Source organism: Orbicella franksi, chromosome 14, assembly GCF_964199315.1.
Source record: "Orbicella franksi chromosome 14, jaOrbFran1.1, whole genome shotgun sequence".
Classification (NCBI taxonomy): domain Eukaryota; kingdom Metazoa; phylum Cnidaria; class Anthozoa; order Scleractinia; family Merulinidae; genus Orbicella; species Orbicella franksi.
Window position 1 is genome coordinate 19,245,475 of NC_138158.1, and position 20,108 is coordinate 19,265,582.

General features: G+C 37.3%; 1 protein-coding gene across 3 annotated transcripts; it reads left to right on the plus strand.

Moving 5' to 3' along the window:
* Positions 1–707: 707 nt before the first annotated feature.
* LOC145467866 (tachykinin-like peptides receptor 86C) lies at positions 708–16,567 on the plus strand. Of its 3 annotated transcripts, XM_081451474.1 has the most exons (4): positions 708–972; positions 7,493–7,606; positions 11,949–12,018; positions 14,373–16,567. In XM_081451474.1, the coding sequence occupies exon 4, from the start codon at positions 14,377–14,379 to the stop codon at positions 15,352–15,354; it is 978 nt and encodes a 325-aa protein (XP_081307600.1). In that variant the 5' UTR covers positions 708–972; positions 7,493–7,606; positions 11,949–12,018; positions 14,373–14,376; the 3' UTR covers positions 15,355–16,567. The 3 variants fall into 3 exon arrangements, with proteins under 3 accessions (XP_081307600.1, XP_081307601.1, XP_081307599.1); XM_081451475.1 differs by lacking the exon at positions 7,493–7,606; XM_081451473.1 differs by lacking the exon at positions 708–972 and having other exon boundaries at positions 7,157–7,606.
* The last annotated feature ends 3,541 nt before the right edge of the window (positions 16,568–20,108 follow it).

Below are 20,108 nucleotides of genomic sequence, written 5' to 3' on the forward strand. Positions count from 1 at the left end.
TTCATTTCTTTGCCGTTTTCTACAAAACACGAACGTGAAATGACCAAGTTCTACGTAGTCTGAGAAATGCGAACGACGACGGCTAAATTTTCGTATTTCCATTTGGAATTGAACGTCGCCATTGCATATTTAGCCTGAGCACGTTTTTAGAGCCATTAGCGTACTGAGCTGATCAAGGCAAATTTTGCATTACGGACCGCTAACGAATTTTAGTTGTAATTTTCCATTTGAGCGCTTGCCAATTCCACGTGCAAATTTTGTCACATTGGCGATGTAAACAATACACCAACATGAACGTTTGCCGCGAAAATTCCCCAGGTAGTTTTACCAATTTACAAAAATCACTATGACAGCTTCCTGTTTTGTTGACTTTTATTTGAAAATACATTGTTTATTCTACCTAACTCGGGCGCTTTTTGATATTTTAATTATTTATTATTATTATTATTATTGTAAACATTAGCCAAAATGACTTAAATTTAGTCAAATTAAAGAAAAAATGTTTTTTCCGCCCTTGAAGTTGGGAAATGACCTTAAGAAAACGACCTAAGAAAGTAAATAAAAAAGAAATTCAGGTCGCTTCATTAAGGTTATTTCCCACTTTCAAGGGCGGAAAAATCTTTTTTTTTTTTTTTATTTGACTAAACTGAAGTAAGTCATTTGCCTAATGCTTAGGAAAATAATGCAAATTTCGAAAAGTGCCCGAGTTATTTCGAAACATGTAAAACGTTTAACGTTTGCCAACCATTATTGTACTTGTTGATTGTGGATGTGGGTGACAGTTGAAGTATTTTCACAGATTCCGGTTGTTTTAACTGGTTCCTCTGTAAAATGAATTATTAAGGAAAATGTCGCTCGTAAAAGGGTCAGCAGTACACATCTCTCACTACTTCATGATGAACGTGTAACACTAACACAAACCATCACCTTCTGCCACTTGGAATCCATCGCATTGAAAAACTCAAAATTAAGGTGAGATTGATTTTAACTAATTTTATCAGAATTTCCAGTGTAAAAATTTTATTGTTCCGTTGAAATTTTATCAATTCCCATTGCTTTTTGTTTGTGTTCGGATTGAAATGATAGAAAAAAAAGTCTGATCTTCTAGCGCTTGTAAAACACCTTAGACTGTGAGATTTTCCTTAGTTAATTTTAAGTTTCTTTTTAAATGCATTTGACTCAGTTTGGTTCTACGGTTTAACCAGTTTAACCGTCCCTGGACAGTAACAAGTACTGAATTTAGCCACATCCAGGCTCAACATTTAACGCGCATTGCGATTGTTAACGTGATCTTGAGACACTTATACCTTCAAAATCTCATGGCATGATTTTAGGCGTCATCAGGGGGAGAGAACGAATATATCCATACATAAACAATAGCCTCCATTTGTCGCGAAAAAATATGCTCGAATATTTCTCCGCGGACACAATCTGTTCCTCGAGGCGAACAGTTATCCGAGAGCGAAGCTCAGTAGAACTGTGAGCTTCGAGGAACAAATAATGTCCAAGAACAAATATCGGAGAAATATTTTTTAAGTCAAATGGAGGCTATATATATATATTGTGTTTCTTATCCTTCAAATAGTTTTCCCAACGCGCACAGTTTTGCTTGATAATTCATTGGCTATTAAAGTGGATGAAAATTGCAAATTTGCACGGTTAATGAAAACAGGAAGATCAGTAATCGTGCTGACAACAAGTTATCCGGACCTTTAAGGCAATATGAGGATTGAAGCACGTATGATGTTAGTGACATTCTGAATCAGGATCTATTGTTGTTAACCGGTGAGAATTCTGGACTGGATTATCGTTTGAAAGTTGCCTGTGTGACATAAGGGGTTGAGGGGATGGGAAAAAAATTATCCTACAATCCAGGAAACATAGATCTGACTTTCCTTGTACACAAAAAAAGTACTAAGCAATAATAAAATAGAGTTGGACCTCGCTTATTCGAACTCAATTGTTGCTAATTCCCCTTGATTTTCAAAACAAAACCATTTCCTTTGTATTTGCTCTTCCTACATTTACTATCGACTATTTCAAAGTCGCGCTATTTCGAACTATTTTTCGCTTCCCCTGAGAGTCTCGAAATAGCGGGATTCAACTGAAAAACGAGGTAACTGATCCCTGTCATATTAGCATGCACATACCCATTATTATAGAATTTCTTTTCATTTATTTGCGTCTTTTCCATATTGTTTTTCGTACTGTTTAGCTGCCAAATTTAATTATTGCCTCCTCGCATCGTACTTTATAAGGTTAAAAACTATCATATTCGAATCTATTGGATCATATTTTAAGAGCAGCTCGTAATAGAGATACATCCGAGAAAGTTTTTGTCATTTAATTAAAGACTGTGTCGTGTGGTTTCTTAAACCACTATCTGTCCTTTTATAAATGTATGTCATGGCTTAAAATATATGTGTTACTCCAGCAATTCAGGAGATACTAGATTAGATCTGTTCGAGGCAGGTGGCGTATAGAAATTCTTGCTAATCTGTTCAGAACCTTCTAACCTACGTACGTAAGCGGATTACAACTTGCGTGAACAAGTGAACCAAAAAAGACGGACAAAAAATTGCAAGGAAAAAGGAAAACCTCTTTTTTTCTTTTTGCCCAGCTGGTTAGTTATTTGAGAAAATCTTTTCCACAGGAGCCATGAGCCGTGGAGCACATGAAACAGGCTACCGAGCTGACTTGCAGAAGTAAATAATTTTATTTAAAATGTCATGCATCCTTAGCCAATTGCTGTTTAGATATTTAAGTAGGCTACTTAATCATTTTTGATTTAATTCCTTTCGTCGTTAAGCCTGCTGCTAGACTTTTTGGTGCCCTTTCTCACTGCCAAATTCGTAAGTTGATTTTTTTTTACAAGCCTCTGTCGTCTTGCGCCTCAACGCTCGTCAATTAAGTCTTCCTGTAATTCGATGCAGGGACTTCAATATATGATTTTTGAGAATTATTTTTTTTCGTCGCATTCACTCTTTCAAACGTAATGGATTGGATGTTAAGACTGCCTTCATCAACCGAATAGCAAGCTAGCAATTTGTTATTCATTTCTACCGAATAAAGAAAAACAACTTTTAATGGATTTATATTGAACTTTTACTGCTCTTACAAGTTTCCTGTCATAGTCGACAAGATCAAACCCCTTAAGCTTCGTTTGCGTTGATTTTAAGATCTTATGACAGTTTTACGTAAAACATCGCTCACCAGATTCACCAGCAAAAATTCTCTTCAAATAAAGCGTATTTTCTCCCGGGAGTATAATGAGCTGCGATAAAAGCCAAGCGAATCAAAAGTGATGTTTTAAGCGAGAGGTCAAAACAATTATTCGTTTGATGGCAATTACAAAACCGCACTTAAAAAAAAAATTATCATAATCTATAAGATGCATAGTTAAATGAGGCCAACGCATTATTTGTCTCCAGTAAGTGGCAAACTATAAATTGTCATTGCAAAAAGAAAGTAACCGCTTGTCTTCATTTAAAAACCTCTGAATACAAGGCGATAAGAACTCACTGCCGTTGTGAATATCACGCTACTGGCTCCAACTGTTCTTTCAGTTGGCAAACAATTTGGACGGTGGCTCGACGGCCTTCTGAATTAACTCCGCAAAATTAAGGTAGGAAAAAGTACAAAAAGGTTTAACGATCATAGCCAAGATACACTAAAAAAGGGTAGAATATCATTTCCCCTGCTTTATTCTTAGCAATCTAAATTTCGCGTACGTAAATTAAAAGAAATCTTACGATATAGTGAAGCAAGGAAAGTTTTAATATTGACCGGCCTGTCGTTATGAGGGGTGGCGAATGATAAATGTGAGACTTTGCGAGACGACGAGATTAGCGTTTTTCTTTGCGAGCCCGAGACATTTTGATTTTTTCAATTGCGAGACCGAGACTTCAAAGTGTTTTGAATGCGAACTCAAGACCTTCAGGTTCTAAGATGTTGTGATGTCATTTAATTTTACTAAAAAAAAATAAACAAATCGGTACTTCGCGACTTTCTTAGCCTTGAAAAAAAAACGAGATTGCGAGGCAGCCTTGTGAGAAAAATCGAGACTGCGAGACACACATAACCGCTAAAAAAACGAGACTGCGAGACCCGTGAAATTCGGCGAAAATTTTGCGAGACCCATGGTTTTTGAAGGACCATTCGCCATCCCTGTTTTGCGAACGCTAATTTTTAACATTATAAACCTTTTGTTATGCGAATATTGTAAATTTGAGTCTGTTTATAGTCAGTTCATAAACAGATTTCATAACTTCACATGCTCAGCAAATGCATATGTAGAATTTGTCCTTAGACATTAAAATATATCTACTTCTAGATGTCGGTTTACTTCGTCGGTGAAGCGACAGGGGTGAAACCTAGCTGTTAGTTGTCGTCGAATGCATGAATTTCTAAATAAAGCAACACATTCTTTGAGAAATTAAATGGACAGGTCGAAGTTAAGCAGTAATTTGCAAGTGTAATGTATTGGAAAATGTTTCCAATAATGAATCTTTGTTGCCCAGGTAATTAGTAACTTGAACACTACTAGTGCTTTAAGTAAAGTTTTTGCTGATTTTCGAAACGTTTTCTCAAGCCCCGGCCAAACGATGGCAACAATGAATATCGCAACATTGTTGGACGCAAGATGTTGCGGCGTTTGGCTACCCTGTTGCGAAGTGTTACGACATGCATGTTGAGTATTGTTGGCTCAAATTTGACCATTTTCAACTTTGAGCCAACAACACCCAACATGTCGCAACAGGGTGGCCAAACGCGCGCAACATGTTGCGTCCAACAATGTTGCGATATGTTGCGTTGACATGTTGCGATCGTTTGGCTGGGGCTTAATATGCAGAAGATAGGATGCAAAGTAAATAAGTCCAATTAAATAAATAATCATATTAAACAATTCAATAATTCAATAACCTAAATAAATGCCTTTAATAAATTGAAAATTAACTTGATAATGTCCAAATAATCTGACAAATTTTCTAATTTTATTCCTCCGTAGAGACAATTATGAGTTTTCCGTAAACGATCGAAATTAACGACTTCCCAAATAGAGATTCCTTGTTTCTATGATGTCACTGTAAAAAACGGAGTTAACGGGTTCAGAAAGAACACCGAGGGGAACTTGAACAACTCGTGCCTAGCTACAACTGACAACAAGGTGTAGTCATGAAGAGTCCATCCATGTGATAGAAATATTAAACTGGAATGACGAAATTTATCTCGTTTATGAAAAAAAAAAAACCTTTTGCTACGATATAAGAGCTCACTCGATTGATCGTGCTGACAACCGGTTATCCGGACTTTTTGGGCATATGTGAACCGAGACATGCATGATATCAGTGGCATTCTGAATCAGGGTTTCCTGTTCTAATGTGAGTTTTGGACTGGATTGGAGCGTATTGGGGATCGAGTCATTCACACTGACCATGTTATTTAACTTATAGGAAGAGAAGGCTAACTATTAGTAAGTTAAGTAGCATGTTCAGTGTGAAGGACTCAATCCCCAATACCCTCCGTTCCCAGGTGGTTTACAAATTTACATGTGCAGGATGTCATAGCTGTTATTTCACTCTGTTATATGCCTTAAGTACTATGTAACTTTTTCACTGTTTTGTGACTATTAACCTACACGTTGCAATTTACACCTACTTGTTACCTACTTTACTACCTACTAAAATGTCACTCACTTGTAAACATCCTTTAACCGAAGATGGATACTGAGTATCCGAAACATGCCTTGCAAAATGAAATGGCGTGCCGTCTTTTTTAAATGTTTGATTTCAATCCTACTGCTACGAAAATCTGGCAAAATTAGATCTATATACGAGGATGGTGGCGTGTAGCATTCGTACTAATCTGTTCAGAACCTTCCAACGAACGTACGTTTACAAATTTCAAGAGTTGCGTGAAAAACTTGTACCAAGAAATAACTCACAACATCTTACAAACTTTTTGTCTAGCTAGTTAGTTTGATATCTCTCAACGTATTTCGTGCTGCTCCCAGCTAACGGATGTGTGAAGTGTATGAGACTGGCTACCGAGCTGACTTGAAGACTTAATTTTATTTTATTTAAAATTTCATACATCCTTGGCCATTCGCTGCTTAGACACTTGAGGACATTCGCGCTAATTGTTTATGCGCATCTTTACTGCGCACGCAAATTCACACTCCACGTCATGCATGAGTGCGCAATGATAAACAATGATAGGGCAGATGGCCATTGCCACAGCTTTGCCTGGATTTAACGATCTCGGACCCGGCTTCAGTGACCCCCACTTTTTCTTTTGATGGCTCATTTTCTCTACCGATTTTTTACGATTAGGGAAAAAATGAAGAAAATCTATCGATTAGAAGTTTGAATTTTTTGCAAAATGCACCATTGAATTCCGTTTTTGTTAGCTCTTCGTTTATCTGTGTGGCAGTTTCAAAAGCCTCTTGAAGGGTTAAGTTTTGTGAAAACGTTGGCAACATTTGGACTTAATTACGCATCAGACCCACATGTACAAAATATGACTTAAATCTTTTGCCTCCGTTGACTCATCTTCGATATTTTTAACTATAAACCCCTGTAGAACATGCCGAATAACGTGCGCCAATTTTTCAAAATCAGGTAGTTTTCCGCACGCTTTATCTCTGAAACGAAGTGGGGTGACCACCAATTTTGTTTTTTACATTTCTGACACAAGTAACTCATTATCTGACTGCAGTAAAAATTTAAAAATAATCTATCGACTGGAAAATTTTCGCGTTAATGTCCTTAAGTAGGCTACCTAATCCTTTCGGTTCAATTCCTTTCGTCGTTAAGCCGGCTGCTAGACTTGTTGGTGCCCTTTCTCACCCCCAGACTCATAAGTCGATTTTTTTTTTCAAGCCTCCGTTGCCTTCAGCCTCAACGCACGTCCATTAATTTTACCTGTGATTCGATTCAGGGACTTAAGTAATTGATATTTGAGGATTATCATTTTTTCCCTAAGATTTCACTCGTGGAAACGAAATGGACTGGATGTTTAGATTACTTTTACTAATTGAAATTCAAGCTAGCAATTTGTTATTCATTTCCACCCGATTAAAAAAAAAGCAAAAAAACCTCTATGGAGAGAATCAATTCAGCTTCTTTTGCGTTGATTTTAAGGTCTTATGACAGCTTTACTTAAAACGGTTGCAAAACTTCGTTTACCACATTGACAATCAAATATTCCCTTCAAATAAAGCGTATTTTCGTGAAGGAGTATAATGAGCTTCGGTAAGAGGCAAGTGAATCAAAAGTGATGTAATGTTTTAAGCAACGTTTCAAAACCATTGTTCTTAGTGAGGTTGCTATTAGAGTGACTGACAATTGCAAAGCCACTAAATCCAAAATTATCATAATCTATAAGATGCTAAGTAAAATGAGGCCGACGCATTATTTGTCTTCCAGTAAATAGTAAGTTAAATTGTCATTGAAAAAAGAAAATAACTGCTCGTCTCCATTTAAATTCTCAGGATATAATGCGTTAAGACCTCACTGCCGTTGTGAAAATCACCTCGATGACTCGAATTGTTGGCGAAAATTCTCTGTGGCTGAACGACTTTCTGAATTTATTCTGCTAAATTAAGGTAGGAAAAATTACAAAAAGGTTCAACGATCATAAACCAAGATACTGTTCCTGAGTGCCCTTTGAAGAAACTAGCCCAGGGAACAGAGGTGCTCCTTGTCGATAGCAGCCAAATGAAGTTCAACTGCAAGCTAGGTTTATTTCAAATATATCTTACGTTCGATTCCTGACCATTTTTCTTCTTCTCTGGATTACACTTCTTAAGAAAGTTCACTATTCACCTCACTATTCACATGCAGTATACTTTCTTTCAAAATCCTTTTTTCACAATTGCTGATTATATGTGTTTTCGAACGCTGAATTACACGCACATACACTGAGCTCGTGTTTTTCTGTAACAACTAAAAGACATTGTTATCATATGTTTATCACGCTATTTCTGATGGTAACCATTTCTGTTTCACTTATATCTTAAACTTATACATAAAACTATTCAATAATTATTCAGTAATAACACTGAATGTTGTTAGAGACTATTTACCGGTCCAAAACCTAAGTTTAAACGAGTAAAAACACAGTTAAAATCACGGATCAATTTTCAACTGTTCTACGATGCCATAAACAATAAGAGGAAAGACCCAAGTCGACATCATAAAACTCTGGGCTAAAAATGAATTGATAGATCTAGAGGACAGATGACAAATTTATTTCCTTGAGTTCTTCAAGTAATGCATTTACTGGAAGTTGGAAAATCAACTAAAAGCATACTTGAGAGTAATATATTGGTGTCAGAACTGATCCACGATGTCTCAAAATGGACGAAGCAAAATACATCTGTTCCATTGTCAGTGATTAACAATCACCTAAAAGATCACGATACTTTCTCTAAACCTCCAAGCTCATCAAAGCAACTAAAAGCAAGTAAAATATTAAATGTGCCCAGCTGGGTGCTGCCTATGCCTCAATCGGGTAGCCACAGAAATATTGTTTTCACTGTACTGTAACTGTTACTTAAAAGGTATAATCAATTAACATTATTTCATCTTTATGGAAATGGTTTGACATGTTGATAAAGATAGAAATTTCTAGAAGTTTATGGCACTAATTGCCGTAAAACCTCATTTTCGATAATTTCTTATTTTCTTACGGAACTAACTGCAACTCATCATTCTCGTGACAATACACTGAAAAATTAAAGGGTACTATTGTGTCAAATTTTTCTTGCGTTATTTTTAGCAATCTAAGTTTCTCTTACGTAAAATTGAAAGAAAGGTCATTGTGAAACAAGTGAATTTTTGATATTATAAACCTTTCTTTATCCAAATATCAGTAGAAATTTTAGTCTTAGAATTTGCCCTTAGATATTAAAATATATATATTTACATCGTCGGTGAAACTACAGTGGGGGAAACTTAGCTGTTAGCTGTCATCGAATGAACGAATTTCTAAATAAAGCAGCGCATTCTTTGAGAAAGTAAATGGACAAGTCGAAGTGCAGAATTTGCAAGTGTGATGTATTTAGAAAATCTTTGCAATAATTGATCTTTGTTGCAATGGTTATTGGTAAATTGAACACTACTACTGCTTTAAGTAACTTCCCTACTGATTTTCGAAACGGTCTCTAAAACACGACATTTTCGAAAAGTGAAAACTAAGACTTACAAGAGATGGATGCAAAGTAAATAATTCCAATTAAATAAGTAATCATGAAGTTAAACAATTCAATAATTCGATCATGATCAATTACATGAATAAATGTCGTGAATAAATTGAAATTTATCTTGTTTGATAAGATTCAAATAAGCTAAGAAATTTAATAATTTTATGCACAGCCGAGAGAATCACGAGTATATCAATAATTGGCAATTTGTACCACGCGCGATGGGATATCGTTTTTGTTTTTTTGTTGCGATGTGATTTGATGTTAACATTCCTAACTCGATAGCAACAGACTCCGTCCACCAGACTAAATATTTGATCATAAACATCAAGATTAGATATGCGCAGTAAACACGTACTAGCTTTGGCGCAGCAGATTATTTTTAAACTTTTTTTTTCTGTCTTGCGAAGTCGATCCAGTGGTAGGTTTGGTACAATATTTGGTATGTATTGACCTTTGTTTTTGGCGAACGTTATACTTGGAAAAGCCAACGTTCTTCCAAGGTTACTAAGAACAACCGCTTCAATCAAAGCGGTAATCTGCCGTCAGGCCTTTTTTGACACATGTGGACTTCCGGATAGACGAGCTAAGAACTCATTTAGAGACAAAAGTTTATTGTGCTTAGCTTTTCTTCCGGCTAAATTAAAATCTTAGAAAGAGTTGTAAACAAAGGTTAATCATATTCTTTCCGGTGCACAGTTGAAACTGAACTTACCAACACAAGGCACGAAAATTTGAACAAACGATTAACAAAACCCTATACTGAAGTAAAAAGGTAGGATATGATTTTTAACTGCACTTTCATTCAGAACGTTGTAGTTTATATTAACGTTTTCGTGCTGCAAAGGCGAAAATTTGAGGCAACATTTTTCTCCGATGCATTAAAGTGTGACCTCGAAATAAACGCCTCCACGAGTCCTTTTTTTTCACTAATATCGATCGCTCTGTTCGACGTGAAATCGTGCATGCGACAAGTACACAAGATAATTGCTTGTTCGCATTCTTAAGGGGCGCGCAATTAATACTCTAAGTTATACATCGAACGCGCTCAAAAATGAAATAAACAATAATGGTGATAGTGGCCACTGCTACAACTTTGCAGGGATTTAACAAACGTGGAAGTTCAGTGACTTGCATTGCCCTGCAACAGTAACCCGTGAATTAAAATTGTGAAGTGATGCTTAATAATGAGACGATAAAGGTGGAGTAAATTTTCGAGTTTCGCTCGTAATGCGAATGAAAAACATTCATTGTCGTATTTGGGTCCAAAACTATGGGGCAGACTTTCCAATCATATTAAATCATCAAGTTTAAAGAATTTTAAAAATTACATTAGGAAAAGGGATGCCATCCTTTTAATTGATGCGAGCAGTGGATGCAAATGTCATATGTGTTGAACTTGACTATTTTCATCATTCTTAGTTAACTTTATTTGTAACTTTATTTTCTTTTGTATTTTTATTTTGATAGATAGGCTTTTATCTTGTAAATAATTGTAATGTTTAGAAATTTAATTTATACATAGTCCTGATGACTGTAACTCTTTTTAGGTGTCCCCAATTAGCAGCAATGCTAAATCTCATTGACACGTATATAAAGTTATTATTATTATTATGTTGTAATTCATCGATCAGTCAATTCCAGCTTTGCCCATCCTCACCGAGCAATAGCCTGGGCATCTGCTCACTTCTTAATCCCAGGGGTAGGGAAGGAGCATTATTGGCGGGGGCCCGGGCATTTGTCTGCTCCCGAAATAACCCGAAAACATTTCACATCCTTGCAGCTCCTTGTAGTTTTGGTCTCGAGCGCACGTCGCACATGATGTTATTCTCTTATTTATTTCATTTCCCTTTGATCGCACATGAATCAAATTAAATTTACTCCAGTCCATATAGTATATAAATTCTTAAGCTATCCGAGATGACCAATTTCATGACAAGTTTCTACATGTTTTGTTTGTAGTAGAGGATCATACATATATATTTTTTTATCTTACCCCAGGACATCCGACACACCCCGGAGAATTTGCCATTTGTTTTGCAAAAAATTACTAATGCCCGGGGGTTGACGCAGGGGGCTGGGCACTACTACAATTGACGTTACGACCTCAGCCTATTTTAAAGTTCGCGGCAACGCATGAGCAGAAGTACTGCTCTGAATAGGCCATTTACGAATTACCTTAAGTCTCTTTCTCAAAGCGAGTCTTGGTGTCCACCCTATCATATGAAAATGAAATTTCATTCACATGCAAATTAAACTCATTTTCGTATGAGTCGTTGTACGTCAAGCCTCGCCTTGATAAATTAAAGGCAACTCGGAAATGGGCTATTGGCTTCTCTAAAGTTAATAGAGGGAAATGGTTAAGAAGCTCGGAAGACATCAAAGAAGCAAACAAACAAGTTGAGATTTATGTTGGAAGGTCCTTGACCCTGCACATCTTTTGTTTTATGCTTATTATGCATGAATTACATAATCGCGATGCTTCTATTGGTTAGTTGTATGAGCAGACATGACCACCTTTTGTATTTTGCAAGGTATCATAACAATTTCCCTCTATTAACTATGGCTTATCTTAAATTCTAAGCACTCTATATCTGATTGTTTTTACTTTTATTCGAAAAAAGTCTGATTTCATTCATTGGTTTTTGTTTTTTTTTTTTCGTTAATGACGTATAATATATTATTCCCCTAAGTTTTGTAACATTCAAAATAATTTCATGCTCTTATCTCTTGTTCTCGACAGGGTGCTCATCTGTAGCAAAGCTTGGGCTGACTTTCAAGAAAAATATTTGGACAGACAAACTTCCTGAGTGGTAAGAAACTTTTGTAACTGCAAGAGTTTTTAAATTACAACGCAAATAGGTACGCTTCCATCCCCTGGACCAGCGCCAGGTGGGTGACAGGGATCGAGAAGAATTTCTCTCTGCATGGAACATCTTCCTGTTTGATTCGCGAAATTCAAGCATTAGGACTACCTTATAATATATTTTTGGCACACGGAAAGCCAATCTGCAACCAAGAGTCTACAAAAAAAGAAAAGGTATCAATTCTAGGACCCCTTTTACTCGGGTTACGAAGGGACAATACCATTGCTGCGAAACGGTGGGTTAGCTTGTTATTTAAGTAGCAAAAATTTGTTTGTGATATTTTTCTCACAGCTACATGACACTTAATACCATTAATTAAATCCTTAGTTACAACAAAACACCATCAAGTGTTGACTATCAACAAATAGTCATATTAACGGATTCACCAAGATACATATCATCACTATTTCAAGACATCTTTTAACAGAGTAAATTCATCATGAAATTTGCTATACAAAATATTTGCATAGTCAATTCCAGCTGTGCTCATCCCCCCGGGCAATATTGAGGTATTTTCCCACATTGACCATTACCATTACTGTCGTCAAGGGTTGGAAAAGCCGTGCACTGTTTTGCACGCAGTTCATTCTTTTCCTCTCCAAACGATTGGTCTCGCAAATTCCTGAGGAGTAAATATTATTCCTCTCACCAATGTCGCGTATGGATATAAAAGTCTTATAAACAACCGCACGCTGAACTTACTGAATCGGAAAAAGGGACTCAGTTTGATAAAAAGTCTACATATTTTATGGCCTCGCGAACTGTTTGAATTTAAGCGTATTTATATTCAGCTGTCAATATCTCATCAGTACTTTGAAATATTACGTCCTGTTCCAAATTGATACACGGCTATTTGCCCGCAGACATATTATCAGCTGTTCCAAGAAGTAAACAGCTTTCCGAGAGCCTCAGGGAATAGATGTAATACCGCCCTTTGCCCACTTTGGCGAACACGAAAAAAGCCATTTGACGTAATCTGTTGTCTATACAAATTGAAGCAATCTCATTGGTTGCTATGCGTAGCAAAGAATTGTGATTGGTCCAGGAAAATCGCGCCACTGTCAAACTTGACTCGAGCGTCGCTTCTCGTGGAATGAAAACTTACAGCAAAAGCAGAATTGAACTGCGAAATCTACAAATCTTAAAGAAAATGCTGGATAGGTCAAGTCAGTTTTTGTCATCAGAGCAGCCCTGTGAACCGAAAAGCTTGGATGTTGCCTCGAATATTGCAGGAGTTGAATACCTGCGCTCGGAAAACTTGCGGCTGCGGTCAAACTGGAGGCCATTCGATTCGAGTTTTGAATGAAAGGAGCGTTAGTGATGGTGGAAGTTTGTGTCCTCTGTGGTTGGTGATTCTCAAATCAGTTTGAAATGGTGTCGGAGACACCTTTTAGCTGCGATACAGTTAGCCGTGAGCTGTAGTGAGCTATACTTTGCTCGCTGTTGCGCCCGGAAACGGACTGGAACATTCGCATCGGAAAGCAAGGTTATGTCTTTATTTTAATTGATTTTAGGAAGTGGTTTTAATGTTTCATTCCAGACAATCACTGTGTCAACAATTATTTTGAGACTGAGAAAAGTTCAATGTTTTAAATAAATTAATCTCATAAACATTTTGTTTATTGGGTTTGTTAAATTCGAGATAAAGCAATGGTTCTGGGCTTACCAAGACTAATTTTGTGTTTGGTTTAGTCTCGCTCGACTGCCGACTGAGACTGCTCGAGTATGTTTTCTGAGTCATTTTCTAAAAAAGAAACGGCTTTATCTTTCTTCTTCCTGCTAGACTATGCTTCTGGTACCCGTGCAATGCCTGGACAAGACTTTCTTGTACCTTATCTTTTGCCCAGTCATGTAAAATACTATCTAAATTCTTAAAACTTTTCGCCATTTTAAAACACAGAGGGAAAAACTTTGAAATGATGACGTCAATCGTGCGTCTGTCCTCTAATAGATCATAGGCGAGAACCAATCAAAATGGGAGAATAACTTGGGTTATTATATAAAATTTGATAGAAACACGGTACATGTTTTCTATTTCTTAACTATAATATATTAATGGGTGATACAATGTATTTTAAGTTACTGAAGAGTTCTGCTCGTCCAAGAGAGGATGAAGGGTACTACATTAAATTATCTGCGGGAAAAATGGGTACCTGGTCTAAAAATAACTCGGGAAGGACTATCTTGAGAACGAGGCTCATTTGGGGTGAGAGGGGGGAGGGGGTGGGAGATTAACTCTCCTACTATTCACCTTCTCTTGGTTCAACTCGGTAATGCAAAAAAAATCTTGTTTTCAACAGAAATATGGGATCCGCAGAAAACATCGCATTTACCATCATGTACTTGATAACAATGCTTGTTTCCTTGGTGGGAAACATTCTTTTGATCTACATCGTGTGGAAGAGACCTGATGTAAGATCGCTGACAAGCTTCATGTTCGTCAACATGGCCGTGGCGGATTTGCTGGTCACCTTGGTTGTGATTCCTTACACCATTTCCGATTTTTACACGCACGGTGTGTGGCCAATGGCTGGTCTTGCTGGAGAAATCACGTGCAAAACCGTGTTATTCATTGCGTTTTTCACGATAAGTACGTCTATCATCTGTCTGACATTCATGGCGGTCGACCGGTTTTACGCAGTTGTGTATCCATTCCGACGCCTACTTTGGTTTCGACGACCGAAAATTCTTACACCACTTGTGTGGATCTTATCAATGGCTTTTATGTGCATCGTTCCAGTTCTGGCGGACTTCAATTCGAAAAATCAGTGTGTTTTCAAGTTTTCTATTTTGGGAGGCGCAACGAAAGCCACTCGTGTACTTTACATTTACTTTTTTATCATCAATTATTTATTCCCGGTAATTATCATTTCCATCTTGTACACTATAACTGCTCGAAAGTTGTGGTTCCATGAAGTACCAGGAGACGTCGAGCAAAATCGTCAACAACAGCAAATGACTAAGAGGAAAGTGCTTCGAATGCTCATCATTGTTTTCAGTGTGTTTGCTCTCTGTTGGCTTCCCGGGCAAGTGTTTCAGCTCTATTTGGCGGTAACGGAAGGCGCCAAGGATTTACCAATTGTCCAGGTGGCCTGCTACTGGTTCGGCTACAACAACAGCGCTATTAACCCATGGTTATACATTTGCATGAACAGCAGGATGTACAGCGCTTTTTCCAGTATGATCGGTCGCAAGTTGCGCTTGAGAAAACGTGACTCGAGATTGAAAAATAACGAAATAATGCCCTCGGCGATAGACGAAACACAAGACACACATTTGTGATTTTATTGGTGAACGCTTTATTAGCGTACGAGTAGCCGTTCCCATCCCCCCGAAAAAAAAAAGGAAGGGGGATAACGCAAGCGGTTTATATCCAGGGTGATCTTTCTGCCCGGATGGGAGAGGCAATTCCTGAAAATTTTGGTGAGGGTGCTCAGGGCGTTTCTTGAGAGATCAACCCCATTTCAGACCAAAATATATGACTTAAGCTCTATTTCAGACCTTGCCCTAAAAATTGATACCTCATTTAAGACCTCTAAAATAAGTGCAACTCCAAATGACGTGAGCTTAGCTAAACAGGAATGGCTTTCGTACACGTAGAATGATTTTAATCCTGAATTGTTCAATTCAGGACAAAACTTAAAGAAGGATGTTGACTGTTTCGCTACTTAAAAACCAAGTACAAGCAAAAAGCTATCTGACTGTTGCTTCAGTATTGACTCGATCTCGCCGAAAAGTTAGGTTTGATACTATTAATAGTGTAATAAAATAATCGAAAATCATTATTTGAAGGAATTCTGATGAAAGAAAACAAAAAATGCTACTGCAAGCGCGAGATTCCGATGAGGTAATGCTTGATTCGGCTTTCGACCTGATCATGATTATAAAAATAACAGTTTTAAGATTAGGGGTACGGAGTTCGTGGAAGGCAAGTTTATTGAAATCTGATAGTCGGATGCAGATTTTCCCGTAACACCCGCGGGCAAGAGACCATAATCTCATGCCAAGGGTCACCCACGAATATTTACCAACATTTTATAACGACGTTAATGTTTAGCTATAGCTAACTGCATTGGAAAAACGAACAGTAAATTAAAATGTTAAAAACAATAATATAATAAACTCTTCGTAACTCGGGGCAATACTAGGAGAATATCGCCCTCGGTATTTCATCTACGGACCGGGGTTTCGGTCCATACCAGAACGACCTCGGGAAATATTCTTCGGCAATACATTGTGCTTGGTTATATGAAATAAACATGTTTTAATCATATGAATATTACATGCAAAGATGTTTTGTAAATATTGCATTATTGCAGATTAGATGTGTACCACGTAGTTTTGTAAATATTGCATTGTGTTACAATTAAAAGTTAACAATAGCGACTTGACCAAAGTTTTTTAGTGATTTATGTGAAACTGTATTAAGCGGCAAAACTTTTGTTGACAATTACATCTCCAACTACAGTTGTAATTTGTAAAGGGATCAATCCATCACCGCAGATATGAAAGAAAATAAATAAATACGTAAATGTAACTAAATAACTATTGGAATGAAGAAAGAGATGGCACTGGTCCTAAACGCCTCCACACTCGGTTGGTCTATCACTTCAGCAGGAAGTGAGTTCCACTCGGGTATAGTTCTTGCGTAAAACTGTATTTGCGAGTATTGCTCGCAGGTTAGGCCTAACAAGCCAGCTATGTGAAAGAAAACAACTAGTGAAATTTAGGACAGGCAATCACAAACTAAAGATTGAAACTAGTAGATATGATCAAATTCCAAGGGTTAAGGCTGACTGTCTCATTTGTGAACCTAATATAATCAAATTGAGGATGAATCTCACTTTCTTACGTCTTGAGTTAAATACTCTATTCTAAAAATAGAACATATATAGAAAAATAGAACATATCGTTCCGTCTTTTAGACAATTGTCTCCGTTACAAGCCATCGCCAGACTTATGACTTCTACAAATCATTATATGTTAAAATTCAATTAGACAAATTCACTTTATTTCATTCATTCTACTTTCAAATCAAACCGATGCAACTTGATTGCTATTTCTCAAACGCATTAATTATTCATGAGCTGATGACCCAATCAGCTCGCATCAATTGGGTCAGGTGCATGTATGTTGATACCCAATGAACATACCGATCAACACACGGTAGATTAGTTCAAAAACTGATCAAGACACTGATCAAGAAACTTGAATTTTAATCAGTCTTAATTATAATTCTAAATACAGCATTTTTCCCGCTTAAATCATTGCTTACAACAACAATACAGCAACATATTATTCCTTCTTAGACATCGTTACATTAATTGTACAGTTTTTGAATTTTCCTTTCTGGAAAACAACATCCGTTAAAGATTGATCCTGTTTCTCTGTGGTAAAACATGTAGTTGTACTAACAACACTTGGACCTAGGATCTTTGAAACTTTAGACACATTTTCTTCTGTAGGCTTTTCGTACTGCAACAATGCATTAGAACGATGCCCCGACCTTTCGCGAATCAATTTTTCTTCAACCCCAGAATTGAACAGGGAGGAAACACAAGTAACGCGCAAACTGTGAGCGGTTTTGCGTTTAAAGCCTGCCGCGTCGCACATGTCAGGCAAAATCTTGTTCAAGCTGTTGATGCCTACGGGCGCTTTATCGAATGCGAACCTAGTTTTTGATGGCTTAAAGTAAAATGCAGTAACTTCCTTTGCACGAGTCTCAACTAACCCTACATACAATCTGAATATCTCAACAAGGCACGGCTCGTGCTTTTCCTCAATAGAATGACAAACGTGGTTGACCACTCGCGGCACATACTTTAGATCACAAAGACCTCCATGATAAGTTTTAGAGGCATTTTCTTCAAACTTAATAAAATTTGGACCAATTTCAAAGTTGTTTACAACAATATTTCTGTGATCTCCCCCCCGCAACCCAAAAACTTTTCCGTTGTAGAAATAGATCGTGTTCAATAACGACTTAGCTGATGTAGTTCCCAGCAATTTCTTTTGCCAGAATACTGCTTCTTCTTGCTCGCTCACAAACTCCTTTCCCTCTTTCTTACACTTAATGTGAAGCCCTTCTCGAACGCCATTCTTCATCTCGGCATCTAAGCAACGTCGGAAAAGGACAAACCTTCAAAAAATAACACACAGAATTAAAGTCCTGAAACAGTGCATTTTAAATTACTAACCAATTCGGTCTAAAAGTTGTCAAGTACCTTTTGTCACTAGCGTCCAGAGGATTCAAAGCTTCTGATCCATTTTTCTCCTCCAAATAACGCTTGAGGGCACAAATGATACCATAAACAGACTTCGGAGGGTATCTTTCACCGGACTTTTTAGCTACCTCCATCACAAATTTTGACAACCAATAGTTCAGCGACAGAGCGTCCATTCCAGCAATATCTACACTCACAGCGGTAACATTGTGTAAATCGTAGTCCTTGAAGAGACCGCCACAATCTAATACCGGAACTTTAACCTCTCTCAACCTCTGCCATTCGGCAAAAATGTTCACAGCCCACTTGTTTTTATACTTAGTTGAAACTGGAACAGCATCATTCACCAAAACATTTTCTTGAGACGAGGTTTTTGGAACTCGAAAACGTTCTGATCTCCACTCGATCTCCATCACGCGGCATAATGTTAATTTATTAAAAATTCAACCTTTAAAACTTGCCCACATGGCCGCATATAAAAGATTCATTTCATTTACCATATGAATAAAAAACAGACAATAGCCTATTGAGCACGCCTACTAATTACCTATTCTTCGAAAAAAATTCTCATGCTACTTTGAGAAGCCAGCTCAAAAACTCGTGCTTCGTTTTTCATCAGGGGTTCCAAACACCTCGAAACAATAAAAGCACTCCGCCTTCGACGTCGTGCTTTCATCTGTTTCTCGGTGTTTGGAACCCCTGATGAAAAACTCGCACTCGTTTTTGATCTATTACATCAAAACCTTATTATATGTTCACGATAATCGTTACTGTTTCAGTTTTGTATGTATTTATGGTCATGCAAATAACGATATTTTTTGTCTTAATGAACACCAGGAAAACAAAACCCGCTTACCAAGAGAGGGAGCCAACGGGTTGTCTTTGTTATTACGCGATCAGTGTTTTAATACGCTGGGAGGGACGAGTGTCGAAAACAATAGGAGACGTGACATTCTGGTATTCCCCTTTCAGTGAAAATTAAAGTTAATAGCCGACGTTTCGGCGTCATGTTGACACCATTCTCAAGGCAAAGTGAGCAAATTAATGGGAAGATTTACTTGTTTATATGTTTTAAAAACTCATCAGTGAAAGTTCAAGTTTTGAAAAATCACAGGTCATTGCCAATTTACAAAACCAAATTCACAAGGAAACAAATAGTCATTACTTATTTTGAGGGCAACGAACAGGGTCATTCACAAATTAAGAAAATGTCATTTACGGTCCTTTACCACTCCGTATTAAAAAAAAACGAAAATTTATTTAAGCAATAGACCACAAGTTTTTATGGTTTATAGGCTGATAAACCACCCGGGATGTTGGATGAACACGAGAAGAATTCGTAAATCACGAGCCGCAGGTGAGTGATTTACGAATTCTTCGAGTGTTCTTCCAACATCCCAAGTGGTTTATTATGCCTCTAAACCATAGAAACTTGTGGTCTATTGCTTTTATATAATAACTCAAAAGACACACGAAATTCCCACGAGTTTACTGGCGCAATAAACCATAGCTGATTGACCAATTAGAGCGCGCACATTCATTTAATTATTATATAAAGAGACATACTTCAATCTCATATATGTAAACAATAGCTTCACTTTAGCGTGAAAAAATGGACGGACATTGGCTGCGGCCGCACTAAGGGAGTTAACTGGGTTTATTTTTTAGAAACCTGGTTAAAAACTCTAAACAACTTAACTCGGTTAAAGGTTGGTTATAATAAAATAACGGGGTTATATTTTATGAGCGGCCGCACTGAAATGGGTTATGAAGTGGGTTAAACTCAATTGACGTCAAGAGATAAACCAAAAA